The 21,714-nt window shown below is 44.7% G+C and overlaps 1 protein-coding gene across 1 annotated transcript in view; it reads right to left on the reverse strand.

The window, feature by feature from the left end:
- The window catches only part of LOC309544785 (uncharacterized protein C9orf85 homolog), a gene marked incomplete at its 3' end in the record, with an annotated part of 80,138 nt that overhangs the window by 39,040 nt on the left and 19,384 nt on the right, over nt 1-21,714 (reverse strand). The window contains exon 2 of the mRNA XM_082243752.1: nt 4,825-4,931. Coding sequence (XP_082099878.1) covers nt 4,825-4,931 — 107 coding nt within the window. The remainder of the gene's footprint in view (nt 1-4,824; nt 4,932-21,714) is intronic.

Raw genomic sequence — 21,714 nt, forward strand, 5'->3', positions numbered from 1 at the left:
ACCTGACCCTTAATTGAAGAAGCCTGCACCACGACTGTCCGATCCACCTGGAAATAGTCGCAGCAGACGCCGGCAGCCCTGTTCTTGGGCCATCCATGAGCACAGAGAGCGAACCTGACTCACGGGAAGACTCAGTCGCCAAGTACACCTCGAGTGCCCGAACTCTATCCAAAGTATGCAGCACACATTCTCTAGGATGAGGGGGATTAGTACACAAGATGGCAATACAATGTCCTCATGCAAGTGAACACTAGAAACCACTTTCGGAGGGAAGGACAGATCAGGACGAAGTACCACCTGGCCCCAAGAACCAACATATAGGGAGAACGACAGGATAATGTTGCCAGTGCAGACACCCTGCATGCAGAGTGACAGCAACCAAGAAGGCCACCTTCTGTAATAAGGTAGGCAGGGGATACCCTCGATAATCGCAAAAGGAGGGCCTTGAAGAAACGACTGCACCAAATCAAGGACCCCAGTTGGTAACGAAAGGTCGCACCGGAAGAACTAAATGTCACACCCCCTGGAAGAAGTTACGCACCAGGGAACGGGCGGCTAACGGCCTTTGGAAGAAAATAGCCGAGACCTGACCCTTGATCGTACTTAAGGCCAACTTTTGATCAACTCAACGTTGAAGGAAAGCCGAGATCCGAGCCACCGAATAGGAGCAAGGGTGGGTCCCAAGGGACTCACACCACGCAATGTACGACTTCTACATACGATGATAAATCTTCCTGGAAGTCGCCTTCCTCGCTTTTAGCAGAGTGGGAATCACTGAAGCAGACAAACCCCTGTCCTTCAGCACCTGGCATTCAACAGCCAAGCCGTCAAAGCCAGCGACTGTAAAGCAGGATGGAAGATTGGCCCCTGAGACAGTAGATCCTCCCTGAGAGAAAGTCTCCACGGGCATCTGCGACAAGCCTGACCAGGTCGGCGTACCAAGCGCGACTAGGCCAGTCCAGGGCCACAAGAATGACCGGAATCCCTTCCACCTCTATCCTGCGAAGAAGTCTTGTCAGAAACGTGAGAGGAGAAAAGGCATACAGCAGCCGGTACTGGCCCCAGGTGGCCACCAGAGCATTCGCTGTGTCTGCCAGAGGTTCCCAAGAGCGGGCCACAAACTCTGCACCTTCCTGTTGATGCGAGATGCCAACAGATCCCCGTCCGGAGTGCCCCAGCGAAGGCACAACTGCTGAAACATCTCCAGGAGCAGAGACCACTCCCCTGTGTCTAAGGCCTGACGGCAGAGGTAAGCCGTCTGCCAATTTTCCACTTCCAGAATGTGGACAGCGGAGAGAGCTGGAACATGGCACTCCGTCCAACGTAGAATGCCTGCCACTTCCAGGGCTGCAAGGACACTCTTGGTGCCCCCTCGATGATCCACCTAGGCCACGGCCGTAGCATTGTCCAAATGAATGCGCACTGGACAACCCTCCAGACGGACGGTCCAGTGTGCCAGGCAAAGCCGGATCACACTCAGCTCCAAGACATTGATCGGCAATCAAGATTCCTCCAGGGACCAGACTCCCTGCACCGAGTCCTGATTGAGGACTCCCCCCCCCCCCCCCCCCCACCCGGATAGACTCGCATCCGTGGTGACAAATGTCCAGTATATGGGGAGAAAGGACTTCCCCGACTGAAGCATTGGGGACTGAAGCCACCAGACCAGGGACTCCCTGGTACTGTGGCTCAACCGAATCCAAGAATTCAGAGAATTCGGGTGTTTGCTCCACTTGAGAAGAATTTTCCTTTTGAAGAACCCTCATGTGAAACTGAGCAAATGGGACTGCCTCGAAGGAGGAAACCAACAGTCCCAGCACTCTCATACAGGTCCGAAGGGACGGCCGTTCGTTGGACATCAACAAATGAACCGCTGACTGGAGCTTCTGGAGTTTTTCCGGAGAAAGAAACACCCTGGCTGAGAAGGAGTCCAAAGTCAGGCCCAGATAGACCAGTCTCATGGAAGGGGTCAGAGACTACTTCTGAAGATTCACAATCCAACCAAACTCCTCCAGAGTTCTCATGGTGACCCCCAAGTATTCCGTCAGTAATGCTGGGGACTCCGCATGGAGAATCAGATTATCCAGGTAACCCAGGACGGATATCCCCAGCACCAGTACCAGTGCCAGGACCGGGGCCAACACCTTTTTGAAGACCCGAGGAACGGAGGCGAGACCAAAGGGTAACGGCACAAACTGATAGTGATCCACTCCCACGGCAAAATGGAGGAAACGTTGGTGAGCGGCACAGATTGGAATGTGAAGGTAGGCATCCTTGATGTCCATGGAAGCCAGGAAGTCCCCTTGATGTAGGGAGGCCACCACCATCCGAATAGTTTCCATCTTGAACTTTTGAGCGCGCACTAACACATTCAGTGCCTTCAACCCCCCCCCCAAGATTGCCACCGCCATAACTGCAGGCAAGGCTACAACAAAATGGCAGCCCGAGCAGCAAGCATGCCAAAAAGAACCCCCAGAGGAGGGGGTCACAACAGGACAGAGGGAAACGAAGGAGTGTGAGGGCCTGCGTCCACCCGAAAATCTGCCAGGGGGGGGGGGGGGGGAAGGATTACTCACCATACTGGGAACACAGGCGGATGCCATCTCATGACAGGACTCCACGCCACAGGAATAGGTGGGCTGTCGGCCAAATAGGAACGCTGCGACATAAGCCTAGACCCTGTCGTGTGCATACTGGCAAAACATTTAACTCGCGGGGCCAGTCCCTGTCCAGTGGCACAGGCCTGGAAATTGCCATTTTAAAATTCCATTATGGGCAGCCCATTGATGGGCAGCCCTAAAGAGGTGGCATGCCCTGTTTACTCAGCGGCGCTAAGAAAAGGGCGACCAATGAAGCCCGCAACCTCAACCCCAGCTGTCAAACTGGGAAGATGATGTAAGAGGTGGGCAGGCAGTGGGAGCAAGCCACGCTCATCACAGCACTACACACCAAAGGAGGGCGCTGGTTCACACAAAGGAGCGTGTAACCCGCTCTAGCAGGCTACAAAGCTGCAGCCTCAATTATTGGCCAGCCAAATCTTAATCTGCGCACCTGCGAGGGGGGGGGGGGTGGGCACATGGGAGGAATCCAAAACCACTGCTGTGGTGTAGCCTAGGCGCCAGGACGCAACTTCCAGTCATCATTGCAACCCGGCGCCTGGATTTTGTCAAGCTCTGGTGGAGGCCAACTAGCTTATACTGCATTAGGATTACATCAACCTAATATAAACGGCAGATTCAGGTACCTATACTAACTATAGTTAAATACATAACTGGATTAAATGCCAACCTTAATATCCGCATAGAATTTAGCTTTAAAGTATAATTAAAGGCAAAACTTTTTTATTTTATTTTGGATGAAGCAGTGAGTGATTAGAACACCTTTTTTTCCTGCTTTTTTGTGGTCTATGCTCACATTAGGAAGATTAACGTTCTTGATTTGTCCTGGTTACCATTATCACTGAAAATGAAAGAACCCCCCTCAAATTTTCAGTGATTATCAGAAAAAGAATAGGAGGAAATCCAGAATTAGTGGGGTCCTGGTGAATTTCACCCACTTTGGAGGCATTTACTCTAAGTTCCTGTTGGAGCAGAAATGAAAGGAAAATCCCAGCAATGGGATACAAGTGGCAGAAAAAAAAAAAAAATCAAGATTAAGAGGTTATAACGCTCACGTACGTTACCCAAAATTGAAAAAAAAAAAAAAAATTTTGCCTTCAATTTTAAGTGGTTGTAAAGCCTATACATTTGTTACCTTAATGCATACCCTGTAGCAGCTCTCTCCTTTTCTCCCTGCTCTACTAGGCTTTGCTTAGAGCAGAGGGAGCCAATAGCCATGCTGTCAGTCAAATCCTGTTACGAGAGAATGGGGGGGGGGGGGGGGGGGGCTGAGCCAGGCTGTCTGTCTATAGACACAGGCAGCAAGGCTTGGGCTCAAGCCCGCAGATGTGCCATGATAGAAAGTGGCTTCCTATGGTTGCACACCGTAAAGAGGAGGATCAGGAGCGCCAGCAGGGGCACTGAACAGAGCAGGTAAGTTTTAAAATAAAAATAAAAAGGACTTTACAAACACTTTAACCTGGGAACGATACACTTGGAAATTTTTTAAATTCGTCATTTAGTAGTACAGTAATGGGTGATTATTCCCTCTAATCTCCATGCAATATGTGAACAGAAATTTGGCTATGGGAGCTGGGGAGTCCTGGTGAGGAATATGGGCCACAGGAGCACTTTATTTCTTACATGAGCAGTAAAAGCTCATCTTTGTAGATATAAACACGATCAAATCTTTTTTAATGAAATGCGCGCAGTATATTATGAAGGACCGCCTCTATGAACAATGACAGCGGAAAGGCTAAATGTAACAAGTTATGAATGCCCTTTCTAGTGAAGTGAACAATCTAGATAATATATTAGTGTGCTGTCATTTAATTTACATTTATTCTAATAGTAAAACACTGGAAACCTTCATAAAACAAATATTCTGTATAGCATATACTGTATAATTACAATATCTGATCTGTATTGCTGCTCCAAGGTTACCCTAATGTGTCTGTCAGGTGTATTTCCATTTTAGGTTATGTTTAAAGTTACCATGTAATCTGCTTTAATAATGGATCTCTTTCAAGAGAGACTTTAAATACACAGTTACTGATCCAGCCACGCGCTTTATGGAAGAGGTTTCAGATTTCAGATAAAAGCTTTATTGTTTTCCCAACTCATTCATGTTTTTCCCAAAGGCATTAACTGGAAGCTTGGCGAAACCTTGAGTAAATGATCCAACTCCGTAGGGCTGGTTGCTAATTACAACACTGCTGTCACTTACCATTTTTTAGGCTGAGACAGTGGCTTATACTTGCTGAACTTCACCTTCCACTCCAGTACATCCTTGCAGCGCTGGCAAACTCCATCATGCAACTTGGAATTTATCTTCTGAAATTTTAAAAAAATAAATAAAAATTATATATCTATAGAGCGAGAGATAGAGAGAGAGTACATGCATATACAAACTTTCAGATGTGTTCTATATTCAACATGGAGACATGAAACAACATGTTTACAAGTCTACACTACTAAATTCTAAACTTTTAGTTGTTCAGTTTGAGATTAGATTAACAAAAACAACATACTTTTCCCATCAACAGTGTACTGTGAGCTCTAACACTACATAGTGGTTATGAAACGGTTGATCTGTCAGGATGCGGGTGTCAATAACTTACAGGGAGCGGGTGTTCCATGGACCCCCTTGGATAAAACAAAAGAAAAAAAAAAAAATTTGCATTGTTATCATTTGTTAAAAAATCTGCAACTTGTTGAACAAAGATGGTTTCTAGACTGCTAGGATTCCACAGCAACACAGATGCCTATAGATCAGCCATATACAACATCCGAGAATCCTGATCTTGTAATGTTACAAACATGCTAAGAGTGGTTTTCACCAGTCAACACACTCCCCTTCCTTCTCTCACAATATTCCTCAATGATCCTGTCAAATTAAAGCGGATCCTAATTGCATCTGAGCACCACAAATCGAAAACACTATTTCAATCCTTTTTAATATTCAAAGTAAACTCCCCCATCCATCCATGACTCCAAACTTTGAAAAACACACCCAGTATTTCTAGCCGTTGCCAGCTGGAGTAAGGGCAAATCATTCATGTAGCTCTTACTTTCTGGAATCCATCTGCCCTTAGTTCAAGCATGCATGCAGGAGAATATGCTCAGCTGAGAAAACCTCTCTTCCCCCTCCTGAAGACTCCAGGGCATTAGCATTATTTGCCTAGGCCTGGAAACAAAAAAGTAACAAGAAATGTAAAAAAAAAAAAAAAAAAAGGAAGGGGATTAAAAAGAAATCAATGCTGATTGGGGGAGTAACGTTCCACTTTAAGCTTATTCCACATGCTCCCTTCACTTCACACTGGCTCCTCATATGTTGTGAACATGCCAGGTCTTGTCATCTGGGATTGGTATTACTCAGGACTACCCTGCAGCTATATTAAAATATGAATTTTCTATGAGACCTCAATCTTATCTATATAATGTCCAGGGGTTGTTAGGCCTCATGCACACAGAATGTTTTTACAGCTGCTGTTAGGGGCATCTGACATTTTTTTTACTGCCTCTAAATGCCCTTTCATGTTATCCTATGTGTCCATGCACACAAACTTTCAGGGGCATAAGCATTTAGGGGCAGTAGAAAAAAGGAACAGTCTGCTCAACTAAGAGAAGAGGAAGAGAAGAGGCTGTTCAGCTATAAAAATGCAAAATGGCAAAAAAAAAACACTGCAACAAGTTTTTAGCCGCATTTGGTGTTTTTACATTATACTGAAAAAAATTTATACTGAAAAATGCTAATGCCAAAAAACACGGAAAAAACGCCTAATACTGCCTATAAACGCTATTCAAAAACGTGGCTAAGCGTGTAACTTTTTTCCTGGCAGCAGCGCTAGCATTTTTTAAACGTCCGGTCTGCATGAGCCCTTACAGTAAGACTGAAGAGTTTATTTTATCAGTTAGATAGATATATCTATCTATCTATCTATCTATCTGATATGTTAGCTGCTCTTAGATATTTGTAAAAAAATTTAAATTATAACCCGCGCTTAGAACTATCAATGAAAAGTGCTATTGCAGCTGCTGTTCACTAGGTAAAAACCAAGATAATCAATAAAGTGCCAGAAAGACAGCGCTTGCAAAAATGTGCATATCCAAAAAAAATGATAAATAAATATAGGAAAAATGGATTTTTGTAAAATCTTACCGTAAAATCCTTTTCTCTTAGCTCATCGACAGACGTAGTCCTCGGTGATACACCACCTTCGGGTTATGTTACCTCCGCAGGAGCAGGACTAGACAGGAAATTAAAAGCTCTGGCCACACCCTAGGGGCAGTCCCAGAGGGTATATCCTCTCTCTCTCTGCCTCAGCAAATCAGTTATGTGAAAAAGCAGTGCTTAGAGAATTTAACCCAACCCAACTCCAAAACAGAGGGGCGGGGACTACGTCTGTCGATGAGCTAAGAGAAAAGGATTTTACGGTAAGATTTTACAAAAATCCATTTTTCTCTAGCGCTCATCGACAGACGTAGTCCTCGGTGATACACCACCTTCGGGACGTCCCAGAGCAGTATCACAACTGAGGGGTGGGAAAATGGAAATCAAATCCCAATCTAGAAGGCCCAACCGGTGCCAACTAGAAGTTTACAATGCTCATCCTTACTGATGAGACTCAACAAAAAAAGAGAAAACAATTTTTTTTTTTTTTTTTTCAAACAGAAAAAAACCCTCGAGGTAGACCACCGGTCTCCTCAAATTGCGGCCTGCAAAACCTTGCGGCCAAATGAGGCATCCGCCGATGCCGTCACATCAATTTTATAGAATTTTGTAAAGGTATGTACCGACGACCAGGTGGCCCGCCTTACATACCTGGACCACTGACGCCTGATGGCGAAAGGCCCAGGAAGTACTGAGCGCTCGAGTGGAGTGCGCCCTAACAGGGAACGGAGGACTCTGACCCTTAATAGAATAAGCCTGTACCACCGTTTGTCTAATCCATTTGGCAATGGTCGCGGCAGATGCAGGCAAACCCTTTCTGGGGCCATCCGTGATCACAAAAAGTGAATCCGTCTTACGGAATGATTCCGTAGCTTTCAGGTATACCCTGATTGCCCGAACCACATCTAAGGAATGCAACGCATGTTCCCGATGATGCTTGGGCTGAGGACACAAGGAAGGTAGTACAATATCTTCATTCAGATGAAAATCTGAAACCACCTTGGGAAGAAAAGATGGCTTAGGATGAAGTACTACCTTATCCCTATGAATCACTAGGTATGGTGACTGGCATGATAATGCAGCCAGTTCTGACACCCTGCGAGCAGAAGTAATAGCCACCAAGAAGGCCACCTTCTGGGATAAAGTAAGCAAGGGAATCTCCCTGATGTTTTCAAAGGGAGGTTTCTGTAGAACCGACAAAACCAAATTAAGATCCCAGGGCGGTAAGGGCGCGCGGACTGGAGGAGCCAGGTGCCGCACGCCCTGGATGAAATTCCGCACCAAGGACTTGGTAGCTAAAGGCTTCTGAAAGAAGATTGCTAATGCTGAAACTTGACCCTTGATGGTGCTCAAGGCTAGCTTCTGCTCAACCCCTTGTTGCAAAAAGGCCAATATTCGAGTCACCGAATAGGTACGTGGAGGAAATCCTAAAGATTCGCACCACGCAATATAAGTCTTCCATGTGTGATAATAGACTTTGCTGGAAGTCGCTTTCCTTGCTTTAATAAGGGTAGGAATGACTGAAGCTGACAAACCTCTGTCCTTCAGTACTTGGGTCTCAATGGCCAGGCCATTAAACCCAGCGACTGTAAAGCATGATGGTAAATTGGTCCTTGAGACCACAGACACTCCCTGAGACGAAGTTCCCACGGAACGTCTACAACTAACATGTCCAAGTCGGCCAGGCCAGCTTGAGGAGGCCAGCCTAGAATTTCTAGGACCACTGGCGCTGATTGGATCTGAACCAGGCGTCCCTAGAGGTATCTGGCCCCGACCATCCGAGAAAGTCTGGTCGTTTTCTGTTCCCACACATTTATCAGATACCTGATAGTTATCAGGAAAGGTGATCTTTTCTGGTTGAACCTCAGGGACCGAAGTCACCCGACTAGAGGCTACTTGGCCTATCTGGTCAACCAGATCCGATTCCTGTGAGGTATCGGGACTAATCTTAGGAAAAGGTAAAGGAAAGGATCTATTCAGGGAACGGTAATTACCGCTTCCTGTAGTACTTAAATGTTGGAAGGGAAGAATCGCACCGGTAGTAGTGGTTGATGCTCGATCTAATGTCCTGAATACCGGTGAAAACGTCCCCCCACCCTGAAACCGGGTGGGGGCGCACCTTCAGGCTGTGTACTCCTTTGCTTCGGGTTTGGCTGGGTTGGTCCTTTGCTTGTCCGACCAACCCTTCTTGAACCCTCCTGGAGGAATCTTGCCTTTCCCGCTAGTACCAGCCGGGCGCCCTTTATGGGCGGTAAAGAAAGGTCCTCGCTTGTTGCGAGGTCCCTTAGCTTTAGCAGCCTGTGGCAAAAAAGTGCTCTTGCCCCCAGTGGCATCCTTAATGATTTCATCTAGGTTGGCCCCAAATAGACGATTCCCCTGAAAGGGGAGATTTGTCAAGGTCTTCTTGGAACCTAGGTCAGCTGACCAGCATTTTAACCACAGCACACGTCTGAGGATCACCGCTGTCTTGGATGCATGCCCTAATAAGGGAGTAGTGTCCAAGGCTGCGTCACAGATAAACTGTAGCCCTTGTATAATCTGTTCCATCAAATCAGATGTCTCCTGGGGAATATCTTTTCCCCTAAGATCTTGGCGTACCATCTTCGCCCATTCCGTAAGTGTCTGGGAAACTAGACCAATAACAATTACTGGTCTAAATGCTGACCCTATCAGAGAGAAGATGGTGCGGGACTCTGCTTCCATCTTTCGATCCACCGGATCCTTAAAGGACGAAGTGTCCTCCACTGGAATAACCGTGGCTTTATTCAGCCTGGAAATAGGCGGATCCACGACTGGTGGTACCGTCCATTTCTTAATGATGGATTCCTCAAACGGATAGCGTCTAGCAATACGCTTGGAAATAGTAAAGGTACGTTTAGAATGCTCCCATTCTCCTTTAATCTGATTACCGAAACATTTAGGTACAGGAAAAGCCTTCATCGTCTTGATGGGCTTATTAGTACCAAAAGGAATCTCTGTTTCAGTTGCCTCTGCCGGTAAAGCCTCAAGTTTTAAGGTTTCCTGCACTGCCACAACTAGTGCGTCCACCAATGCTTCTTCCTGAATAATAGCAGGAGAAGAAGCGTCCTCCTCACTGTCTGAGGGGGCTTTACCTGGGATAACAGCCCTTGCAGAGGAACCTGCAACTGCCGTGACCACCTCTGAATCTGAGTCAGAGGTGTCAGATGGTATAGGGGTAGGCGGGGGTCGCTTCCTTGACCCCCGTCCCTGACAGGCCGCCTCCACCCGAGCCACCATAGACTCCAAAATTGCTGTAAATGACTCTATACTCTGTGCACCGGCGGGTCCCGTGGCCCCCTCGAGGGAAACAGGTGGGGGAATATGTGTGGCAGGGTCCATGATAACTCCAGTTACTTCCTGGATAATATAATTCAAAAATAAAACTTTTTTTTTTTTTTTTTTTTTTTCGACCCCCAGCGCCACAAAAGCCCCTTAGTGTTACCTGCTAGGGATCCCTATCGATCGAGAGAGAGAGAGAGATAGACCCCCAGGCTCACCACTTGATGCTCAGAGTTTAACTGCAACAGGTTACAGCGCTGTCTTAACAAACAGGAAGTCTTTTGGCTGGCTGCCCAGGAAGAAAGGAGGCGGCTCCGCCCCTCTGTACGCCTTCCGGCGCCTCCCCCAAGCTCCACGAGGTGTTTGGATCACCTCAAACATGGCCGCCCCCATGCTGGAGACACGAGGCTACGCCAAAATGGCGGCTCGTGCGATCCAGCAAAAAAAAATGGCGGCGGCCCGTACTGAATAGCGGTGTGCTGCAGGGCACACAACACTCTCACTGCATGGGGATATGGCGTGGTTGGCGGTACCGGCCCTGGCGGACCGCATGGCCGTTCGGGAGGCCTGCTAATAGCTGGAGATCTGATTAGGAAGGCAGTCTACATGTCCGTGGCTTCTGACTGGTAGGTAGCTTATTCTTAACCCATAAGATTCCCAGAATGCCACAGATTACATCTTTAAAACATGTATACAATTAGATTGTTAGCTCCCAAACCAAGCCTCCTGGCTTTTTGCACACATAAAATCACACTCAAAGTAGGAGGATCTGTGTCATGTTGTAGGATAGAAAGGGACTCTATCTTACCATACAGAGAGGGGCCCGCGTTCACCACAAAACCCGTCAGGGGGAAAGGGGGAACATACTACTCACCATACCGGAACCAGGCGGGCACCAACTCCTGACAGTACCCCTCTCCACCGGGGCGGGAGGGCTGTCGACCGATACGGACGCCGTGACTCATGGTCTTTGGCGTTTCGGCGAGACGTTTAACTCGCGTGGACAGTCCTTTAATGGGACTTTGTCGCGGCCGACCCAGCGCGGAGCTATGGCCTGCACGCGCTCGTAGGCTGAACTGGGGTGACCACCGTATCTCAACATCCAGCCCGTCGCCCAGTTCAGCTTTCTTGCTTGAAGATCTCACAGGAACACTGGAGAAAAAAGCTGTCAAAAAAAATCCTTTAAGAAAAAATTCTTGCCAGGACCTAAGATCCCAGCAAGGTGTCTAGGTCCTTACTCCTAACTAGACAGAAAATAACTGATTTGCTGAGGCAGAGAGAGAGAGGATATACCCTCTGGGACTGCCCCTAGGGTGTGGCCAGAGCTTTTAATTTCCTGTCTAGTCCTGCTCCTGCGGAGGTAACATAACCCGAAGGTGGTGTATCACCGAGGACTACGTCTGTCGATGAGCGCTAGAGAAACAACAATTAATTAAATCATGTAAGGTGCAATTGTGCTACGTCAATAATGACAACTACCATTAATTAACAGAATAATTAAAGTGCAATAGTGCCAAAACTATAATTTTGTACATAAAGTGCAAAAGTGCTGGATACAAAATAACCAGTGCTAAGGTGCAAAAAATGTCCAAGATTGGGTTAACAGTCCACTCAAAATACAACTTCAATAAAAAGGTGCTGTAATCAAAAGGAAGGTGCTTGGGGTGCTCCACACAGTGGAAAGGTGCTTCAAAAACCCTCTTGGGGTCCACGGCGAGGTACCTCACAAGTTCGGGCTCCTTCCTCCTCCCTCTGCTTCCAGGCCAGTAACCGAGCGCTTCGCGCATGCGCAGTAGAGGCCCGGCCGTGAAGCCGCAAGGCTTTATTGCCAGGTTCCCTTAACGGGAATGGCGGCAGCAGCAGCCGATGAAAACATCAGCTGCGTTGCTGACATCGCTGTATTCCAGGACAGGTAAGTGTCCTAATATTAAAAGTCAGCAGCTACAGTATGTGTAGCTGCTGACTTTTAATGCTTTGAGGGGGAGGCCGAACACCGATTTAATGCATAGAATGCATTAAGGTGAAAAACCTTAAGGCTTTAGTACCACTTTAAGTGAACAAGCTGAAGTTAGAAGTTAATTGGTTACTGTGTACAGTTGTACCAGATTCTGTGTGCACCAGTTTTAGTAAATCTCCCCTCCTTTGAATTCCTGCTAAGTGTGGAGATAAAACCTAGTACACACGGGCCGAATATCGGACGGTTCAATAGAAACTGTCCAACATTCAGCCTGTATGTACATCAGCCAATCTGACAAATGCCAGTGGAACGGGAACGCTGGAAAACCAGCATCCAATTGGTGTGATCTGGCAGGGGGCAGTCGTCCTGTCAGAACACAGTAGCTCAGTTGGGGGAATGCCGCATAGTTAGTACAGCGAGCTCCTCACGAGCGCCTAAGTTTTGGGTTGAACACAAAAAAACGCACTGTGTAGATCAGGCTCAGGGAGTGCCCTCTGACCTGTATGCTTATACTTAACCACTTGCCGACCGCCGCACGACTATCTACGTCGGCGGTCAGCCCCTCACAGGCAAAGTGACGTAGGGCTACGTCACTAGCTTGTGAGGGTCTAGGGAGCGAGCGCGCGCGGCGCTCCCGCTCCCGCGTGGTCACGGACCCCCCCGCGCGTGTGACCGGCGGACCCGATGTCCGCCGGCCACTCTGCGATCGGCGGGGGAGAGGGAGAAAGTCAGGCAGCTTGTGTAAACAAGCTGCCTGTCATTCTCCCCTCTGTATGAGAGATGATCATATGGATCTACTATGTAGATCCGTTGATCACTCTGCATACAGCTGAAGCCACAGCCAATCACAGTTAGAATCACGCCCCTAGGGACACACACAGCCCCTCCCTCTCAAATAAAGTTAACCCCTTCACTACCAGTGTATTTTTACAGTAACAGTGCATATGTATAGCACTGATTACTGTAGAAATGTCACTGGTAACCCCAAAAGTGTCAAAAATGTCAGTCAAGGGTCCGATCTGTCCGCCGCAATGTCGCAGTACCGCAAAAAAAAAAAAAAAAAAAAAAAAAAAAAATCGCAGATCACCGCCATTACACGTTAAAAAAAAAAAAAACAACAAAAATGACAAAAATCTTTCCCTTAGTTAGTAAACGCAATAACTTTTGCGCAAACCAATCAAAATACGCTTTTTGCGATTTTTTTTACCAAACATAGGTAGCATAAAACAAATTGGCCGAAAATGTTAAAAAATTTTGATTTTTACATTTTTTTGGGGGGGAATTTCATATAAAAAAAAAGGGGAAAATATTGCTATTTTTGCAAAATTTACGCTCTTTTTTTGTTTATAGCGCGTGATCAAAAATCGCACAGGTGATCAAATACCGCCAAAGGAAAGCTCTGTTTGTGGGAAAAAAAGGACGCCAAATTCGTTTAGGTACAGCGTCGCACGACCGCGCAATTGTCCGTTAAAGTCACGCAGTGCCGAATCGCAAAATACCCCCTGGTCGTTTAGCAGCCAAATCCTCCGGGGCTTAAGTGGTTAAGCTGGCTATACATTACACAATTCTTATTGAATTTCCTTTAGATTTACCTTCAGCTTTGTAGTGCAAGGCCTACCTGATTGCATACAAATTGAAAGGGTTTGGGTTTGACCTCATATTATATAGTTTTGGTAAATCTAAAAGGAAAATTGTATAATGTATGGCCAGCAATTTTGAAAAAGTTGAAATAAAATTATCAAAGAAGAAGCAGGAGAGTAAACATAATATTCAAGCATATAACATTTTAAAAAGAAAATCAGCAAAGGTAGCCAGCCACCTTATTTTGCTCAAAACAGGCAGGGTGTGTTACTACATTCAAACAATAAAATGCTTAGGTACAAGAAAAGTGAGTACAGCTTTAAAATGTCGGTGAGCTGACAGACTGGTTATTAATTCAGAGATGCAAATGTTAAGGATTAGCACATCGATGACAAATAGAAGACTTTCAAATCTCTGCCAAGAATCCTTGTTTTAGGAGCTTTCGTGAATCTATATTTATGCCAGGGATTTGGTCGTATTAAAAAGCAAATGCGACAAAGCACTTAGTTCATTAGAACTTAATAAAATGAGTCACTTCTAGTTGTTGTGCTAGGGCTGGTTACTTCATAAGCACCATCATCGTGTGGTAATAATTCAGAAGCATGTGCTTAATCTGTAAAAGGTCATGTCTAATTATGCAGACTGCAAATCAATTTTTTTTTTTCTTATATTCCAATTATTGTCTGGTAATAAACAGAAAATAAATATAGAATCTTAGTGCCGGTTCACATTTGTGTGATGCGGGAACGCTGCGAATATACAGCGTGTTCCCGCATCGCATCCGCACCCCTGGCAGTTCACACTGCCATATGCGATACGCTGGGGGTGTCAATTAATAATTAATGACACCCCCAGATCAGATCGCATATCGCAGTGCGATCTGAAAGTTCGCACAGAATCGGATCGCACTACTGTGAACCACCATGCGATCCGATTCTGCTGTGGACCAAAAAAAGGGTCCTGTGCGTGTTTTAGTGTGATTGCGGTGCAAATTCAACCATACAAACTGTATGGCTGAATTTGCACCGCACAGAGATCGCATGTAATTTTAGGAGCAGTGCGCTCCGAATTACATGCGATCTTTGTGATCGCACAAATGTGAACCGGCACTTAAACTGGTTACAGAAGAACTGTGTGATCTAGTGTTTGTATTTGGTACAAAAAATAAAAACAAACTTCCCTCAACTGTTCCTAGCCTATGACCTATCCCTAGCTGTCAAGCAAATCCTAATGCTTAACCGCTATATTGACGATTTAACACTTCACCTTCAGTATAAACTAATCTTACTCCTAATCTAATCCATGACACTAAACTAATCCCTGAAATATACATTATCCAGTACTTGAAACTACTGTGCTCAAGGCTATTAGTACCATGCTGAAGTGTCACTCTACCAGTGTTAAAACACTACTGATCCAAGGTCAGGGGGAAGGAGAATTTACGTCCGAAATTTTCTCTTATTAACATCTGCAGTTATGACACACAGATTATAGTAAACACAATGATGAATGCTTTCGGAGTAATCTGCATGATCATGTATGCCAGTTAAAGAATAGCCAAAATGTTTTCGCCTAGGACCTTATTCCGATCAGGTCCGCCTGTCAGTTTTTTAGGTGTATTCATCTTTGCCTTCTGACTGCCCGCAGAACAATCCTTAAATCCTGGACATCAACTAGAGCTGAAATCTGATTTATAATGAACAATTAGACAACGTAGTATAGAGTTATGGGCCTACCAAGCGTTTTTCACTAGATGGCAATCCCCCATGGAACATATATTATCTGCTTTGGAAAGAACTTCTCTGATGACCTCATTTCAATGTAGAGTGGTATGCAAAAGCCAATTTGACCATTTCCCTGGGTAACCTAAAGCTTTAATGTTATATAACACTTCTAAGTGTAAAACCAGTCATTTTACTGTAGGCTTAGTAAATCATAAATTAGCCAGGTGTTGCTGTTTCACATTTCCTATTTTCTTCTTGACCTATTCATCCAGGATCTAATCCATGCAGCTCAAAATAATAAACAAGTTAGTCTAAGGAGGGTGAGCTCTAGCCAAACTTTCGCCATCGAAGATAGCCCTAAACTTGAACAACCACGAGCTTGGTTTGCTCTCATAGCCCACTGACAAAAATGGATTATTGCAGTGTTTCTCAACCTTTTTTCAGCCAAGGCACCCTTTAAAATTCTGCACAATGTTGAGGCACCCCATTCTAAAAACTAAATAGTTTTACATAACCCAGCAACATCCATGTTCGCGTATTCCAATGTTCCTCTTCTCCCTCACTTTCTCTCCCTCACTCCACTAATGTGACCCCAGTTCTGACAGAAGCAGGGGAGGGGCAAACAAGAATGCTGTGCAGGGGCCCTACATCCTCCTTAGCAATCAATGATGTCATTGCGTGTTACCACGCTGGCAGGTTAAATTAGTGCACAAAGAAAATGTGCACCAATGTGGTAAAGCTTTACTTGGGTGCAAGGAAAAGAAAAAAAAAAAAAAATAGCAATTCTGCTTGCACCCGATTGGATGATGGAAACCAGCAAAGCTTTACCGCATTTACAAAGCTCAGAGAAAAATGCAAATGCACTTGGAAAGTGCATCGTCTATTTGCCTTTAGTAAATACACCCAAGTGAGTAACTAAATGGCAGGCTTGGTCCACCCACTGGCTTGCATACAAGAAACCTGAAAGCACCCTGGTTGAAAAAAGCTGGATTATGTTTTTTTTTTTTTAAAGGCTATTATTCTTTATTTACAGATGATGTAAAGTTTGTCTTTACTGGTATCTTCCATACCGGATCTTTTTGTTTTCCTTTGTATTGCCAATTTCAAAATTAATAAAGAATTTTAAAAAAGGTGTATTTTTTGCACAATATTTTAACTATCACTGGAAAATAATAGATAATTTCATATTTTAAGCATTACTTCAATAAAAACAAAACAATGCATGGATTAACAAGGATGGCATCCTAACTTTAACACACCTAAATGACTTTGAAGCTACTTAATCACACATCTGAGGCTCAATAAAAACACATCAAAAATGTATACTGTGTACTAAGCCTTCAAAGCTTCTGAAAAAGCAAAATGTTCCTGGTATAATCATGTATGGTAAAAACAGACACACTATAGTTACTATGATGCCAAGGAAACGCAGTAAAAAATACAGACAACTATGAAACCTACTCTAAAAAAAAAATCAGGCAACTGACAAAATAGTATAGCACATGTATTTTTCTATGGTTTAATGGGATTTTCTAGCATGATTGGGGCTGAAACAAGGAATCAACATAATTGATTATAAAAATAGTTGGCAACTATTTTCATAGTCTATTAGTTGGTCAGCCAATTAGTTAGCCTGCATAATTTGTTTACATATCAGAAAATACAGTGCAGCACACATACACCTCAGTACACCATCCACACGTCAGTAAGTGTTTGAGAGACTGTGAATGTGTGAGCAGCAATGCCTCATGGGATATGTAGTCCTGGGCAGGAGAAGGAAGTGATTTAAAGCGATTGTAAAGGCAGAAGTTTTTTTTATGTTAATGCATTCTATGACCAGCTCCAGACGTTCTGTGCCCACCCAATCCCTCCCTCTTTGCTGTATACTTGACTGATCCCGATCTTGATCTACCACTGTACCTAAGAGCAGCAGCACAGCTCTCTCAACCCCTACTCACAGGACTCAGATGAACCGGTGAAGTTATTGGCCCCTGCAGCTGTCAATCGTGGCCTGTGAGGAGGGAGCAGGGGCAGAGCCGAGACGCACTGTTTGTGTCAACAAAAGCACACAGTGCTGCTAGGGAGTAAGCCTGCACAAGTACCCCCATAGCAAGCGGCTTGCTATAGGGGCACTCTGAAGGTAGGAGGAGCCAGAAGCACCAATGGGGGATCCCAGGAGAGGAGGATAGGGGCTGCCCTGTGCAAACCTATTCCACAGAGCAGGTAAGTCTCACAGGTTTGTTGTTTAAAAGAAAAAAGTTCACATTTACAAATCACTTTAAGAGCTCTTTGCAGAGAAGTTCAGCATCTGAACCCAGAGAAGCTAGAGGTTGATAGACTGGAGGTAATTTAACCACTTAAGTCCCAGAAGATTTTACCCCCTTCCTGACCAGGGGGTTTTTTGCGATTTTTTACTGTGTGACTTTAACGGACAATTGCGCAGTCCTGTGACGCTGTACCTAAACGAATTTCACGTCCTTTTTTTCCCACAAACAGAGCTTTCTTTTGGTGGTATTTGATCACCTGTGCGATTTTTTGATCATGCGCTATAAACAAAAAAAAGAGCGTAAATTTTGCAAAAATAACAATATTTTTCACTTTTTTTTTTTATATGAAATCCCCCCCCCCCCAAAAAAAAATGTAAAAATCAAAATTTTTTAACATTTTCGGCCAATTTGTTTTATGCTACATATGTTTGGTAAAAGAAAAAAAAAAAAAAAAGCGTATTTTGATTGGTTTGCGCAAAAGTTATCGCGTTTACTAACAAAGGGAAAGATTTTTGTCATTTTTGGTGTTTGTTTATTTTAACGAGTAATGGCGGCGATCTGCGATTTTTTTTGCAGTACTGCGACATTGCGGCGGACAGATCGGACCCTTGACTGACATTTTTGACACTTTTGGGGTTACCAGTGACATTACTGCAGTAATCAGTGCTATACATATGCACTGTTACTGTAAAAATGACACTGGCAGGGAAGGGGTTAACTGTATTGGAGAGGGAGGGGTTAAGTGTGTCCTAGGGGTGAGTTTCTAACTGTGATGGGACAGGTCTCCTATTGTAAAAACAGATCAACGGTTCTACATAGTAGAACCGTCTGATCTCCATTTTTACACAGGGGAGAATGACAGGCGGCTTGTTTACATAAGCCACCCGCCTTTCTCCCGCTCTACCGACGATCGTAGTGTGACCGGCAGACATCGGGTCCGCCGGTCACACGCGCTGACTCCTCTGTGAACGAGCCGGGGCGGGCGCACACTCGCCCGCTATTGGCTCAAAAGCCGGTCCCAGGCTAGCGACGTAGATCTACGTCACTCTGCCTGGCAGGGGCTGACTGCCGCAGTAAATATACTATGCACAGTCGGCAAGCGGTTAAGGCATTACAATTACATATAAAAGGAAAAAGTTTACTAGTATTGTGCATTATATTTAAAATGATTATATCCATACAAAAAAGTCTCAGCCTTTAGTATTACTTTAATATAAATTGTTTATATCACCCCCCCCCCCCCCCATCCACCCTTTATGTAGCCTTATGTCTAACTTCCAAATAATATATTTGGACGCAGGCCCCATTTTTATACTTTTGGCTCTGTATGCCATCAGATGAAAAAAATTTAAATGAAACCATCCAAATGAATTTGAAGTGCACACTTACAACTTTAATTGAAGGGGTTGAACATAACTATCAAAACACAAGTTTTAGGAACTGCAACCATTTATATACACAGCCCCCACCCCCATTTTCAGAGGCTCAAATGTAATTGGACGAATATATATAATCATATATTAAAATGTTCATTTTTAATATTTTGTTGATAATCCCTTACTGGCAATGACTGCCTGAAGTCTGGAACCCATGGACATTACCAAAGACTGGCTTTCCTCCTTTCTGATAATTGCCAGGCTCTAACGGCAGCTGTCTTTAGTTGTTTGTTTGTGGGTCTTTCTGCCTTTAGCTTTGCCTTCAGCAAGTGAAACGTAAACTCAATTGGGTTGAGATCAGGTGACGGACACGGCCATTGCAGAATATTACACTTCTTTTCCTTCAAAAGCTCCCAGGTTGCTTTTGCAGTGTGTTTTGGATCATTGTCCATCTGTACTGTGAAGCGCCGTCATACTAACTTTGCTGCATTTGGCTGAACATGGGCTGACAGTATCTTTCTAAACACTACAGAATTCATCCGGCTGCTTCTGTCATCAGTCACATCATTGATAAACATCAATAACCCAGTGCCACTGGAAGCCATGCAATGCCCATGCCATCACACTGCCTCCACCATGTTTTACAGATGACGTTGTGTGCTTTGAATCATGAGCTGTTCCTAGCCTTCTTCACACTTTTTTATTTCTGTCATTTTGGTACAGATTAATCTTACTTTCATCCATCCAAAGAATGCTTTTCCAGAACAGGTCTGGCTTTTTTAGATGATTTTTGGCAAAGTCTATTCTGGCTTTTCTATTGTTCAGGCTTATAAATGGTTTGTACCTTGTGGTGAACCCTCTGTATTTGCTCTTGTGAAGTCTTCGACAATGATACGCCCACCTTCTGGAGAGTGTCCTTCACTTGTCTGGATGCTGTGAATTGTTTTTTTTTTTCCTTTACCAGAGAGGATCATGCGATCTTCCACCACTGTGGTCTTCCCTGGACGTCCAGGGCTTTTTACTTTGCTGAGCTCACCAGTGCGATCTTATTTCTTCAGAATGTACCAAACTGTTGATTTGGCCACTCCTAATGTTGCTGCAATCTCTCTGATGGATTGGTTTATTTTTGAAGCCTTACAATTCCCTGTTTCACTTGCATGCACAGCTCCTTTGAACGCATTATGAAACATTGATCCCCTGCAGATTGCAGATTTAAGTTTGCCCACTTACAAAGAAATGAAGGGTCTTTAATTTTTATCATAGGTTTTTTTTTTTAAATGATCGAGACAGAATATCAACCAAAAATCCAGAAAAACACACAGAGTTAGGTACCTGGTAACTCCTTTTCTAGGAAGTCTTCCAGGGAAGCATCTGAGACATAGGTCTCTTCCCACCTAAAACAGGAAACACATCATCCACCATTTTAAAAGGCTGTCACATACCTCAGTGCCTCGCTAATATACAAGTACCGGAGGAACAACAGGAAAATATAGACTACCCTTCCATAAAACTTTGGCCTAAATATATAGGAACGGGTACGAGTCCTGCCCTAGAAGACTTCCTTGAAAAGGAGTTACCAGGTACCCAACTCTGTTTTTCTCAAGTCGTCTTCCAGGGCAGCAACTGAGAGGATTTAGCAAATACTACAGCCTGAAGGACCTTTCCACTGAAAGATTGGACTTGGCTGGACAGGAAATCTATCCTGCAATATTTTGTAAAGGTACTGAAGTTCAACCAGGTTGCCACATGGTAGATCTTGTCTGGCGTAACCCCAGCTTTCGCCACATATAAAGATGGTCAGGCCCTGGCAGAATGGGCTGTGATCCCCTTGGGTGGTAACTAGTTGAGATTGGTAGATGTAAGAGTTGCTAGCCTGATGTAACTGCCAGCTCTGTGGAACTATTGAGGCAAACTCTTTTCCTTTCTCCTTTCTGTCCATTGTGATGTAAAAGATTTGGGAAATGACTGCTGACTCCACCGAGAAGTTCTACCGATTACTATGAAGAGTAGCAGGGAACCCCTAATTAAATCAGTTTTAGGATTCATAATGAAATTGATTACTCTGTGGGCCATTGGAATAATGCTCCACCCACTGGGGACAATAGGGACCAAAAACCCCCAACAGTGATCAGAATGCCACCCTAAAAGATGGCCACAAAAAACCATTGCTATGATGCCATTTGGTTTGCCAAGTGTCATTGGCCCCGGGACCCCCCAGTCACCATCCAATGAGTAGCCAATCAGGCACTGTAAACATGGAGACACTGCTTTCCATCCCTGGTCGGGTCTGAAAAAAGCGAAGAGATCACCCATACCGGAATCGGCGTGAACTACTGTAAAGACTATAGAGACTGGAGCATAAAACAGTATAGCAGAATTCCACGATACCTAGCCCATAATTACCACTGAAACTCCTGATTTGTCCAAATAGCTACTTAAAGCATGGGACTAACAAACAACGCACTTGACAATCAGTGTAGAAAGGGGTGACAAGAAAAGCGCTCGGACCACAAAAAGGAATACACAGAAACTGCTAGACTGCCAATCAGTTACTACTCATATGAGCAAAATGTAAGAACAATCAAACAGTACATTCTTGCATACGCAATATAACGGTCCCCTTATCTGAATGCAAATGTCAGGTGTTTTTCCTGGGTTATAATTCTGAGTCCCCCCAAGGACTCTGGCGCTAGTTGTGATACTGCTATGAGTAGAGTTGGGTAGATCCCGGTTTGAAG

This window comes from Pelophylax lessonae (assembly GCF_965119305.1).
Source record: "Pelophylax lessonae genome assembly, chromosome: 1".
Taxonomy (NCBI): Eukaryota; Metazoa; Chordata; class Amphibia; order Anura; family Ranidae; genus Pelophylax; species Pelophylax lessonae.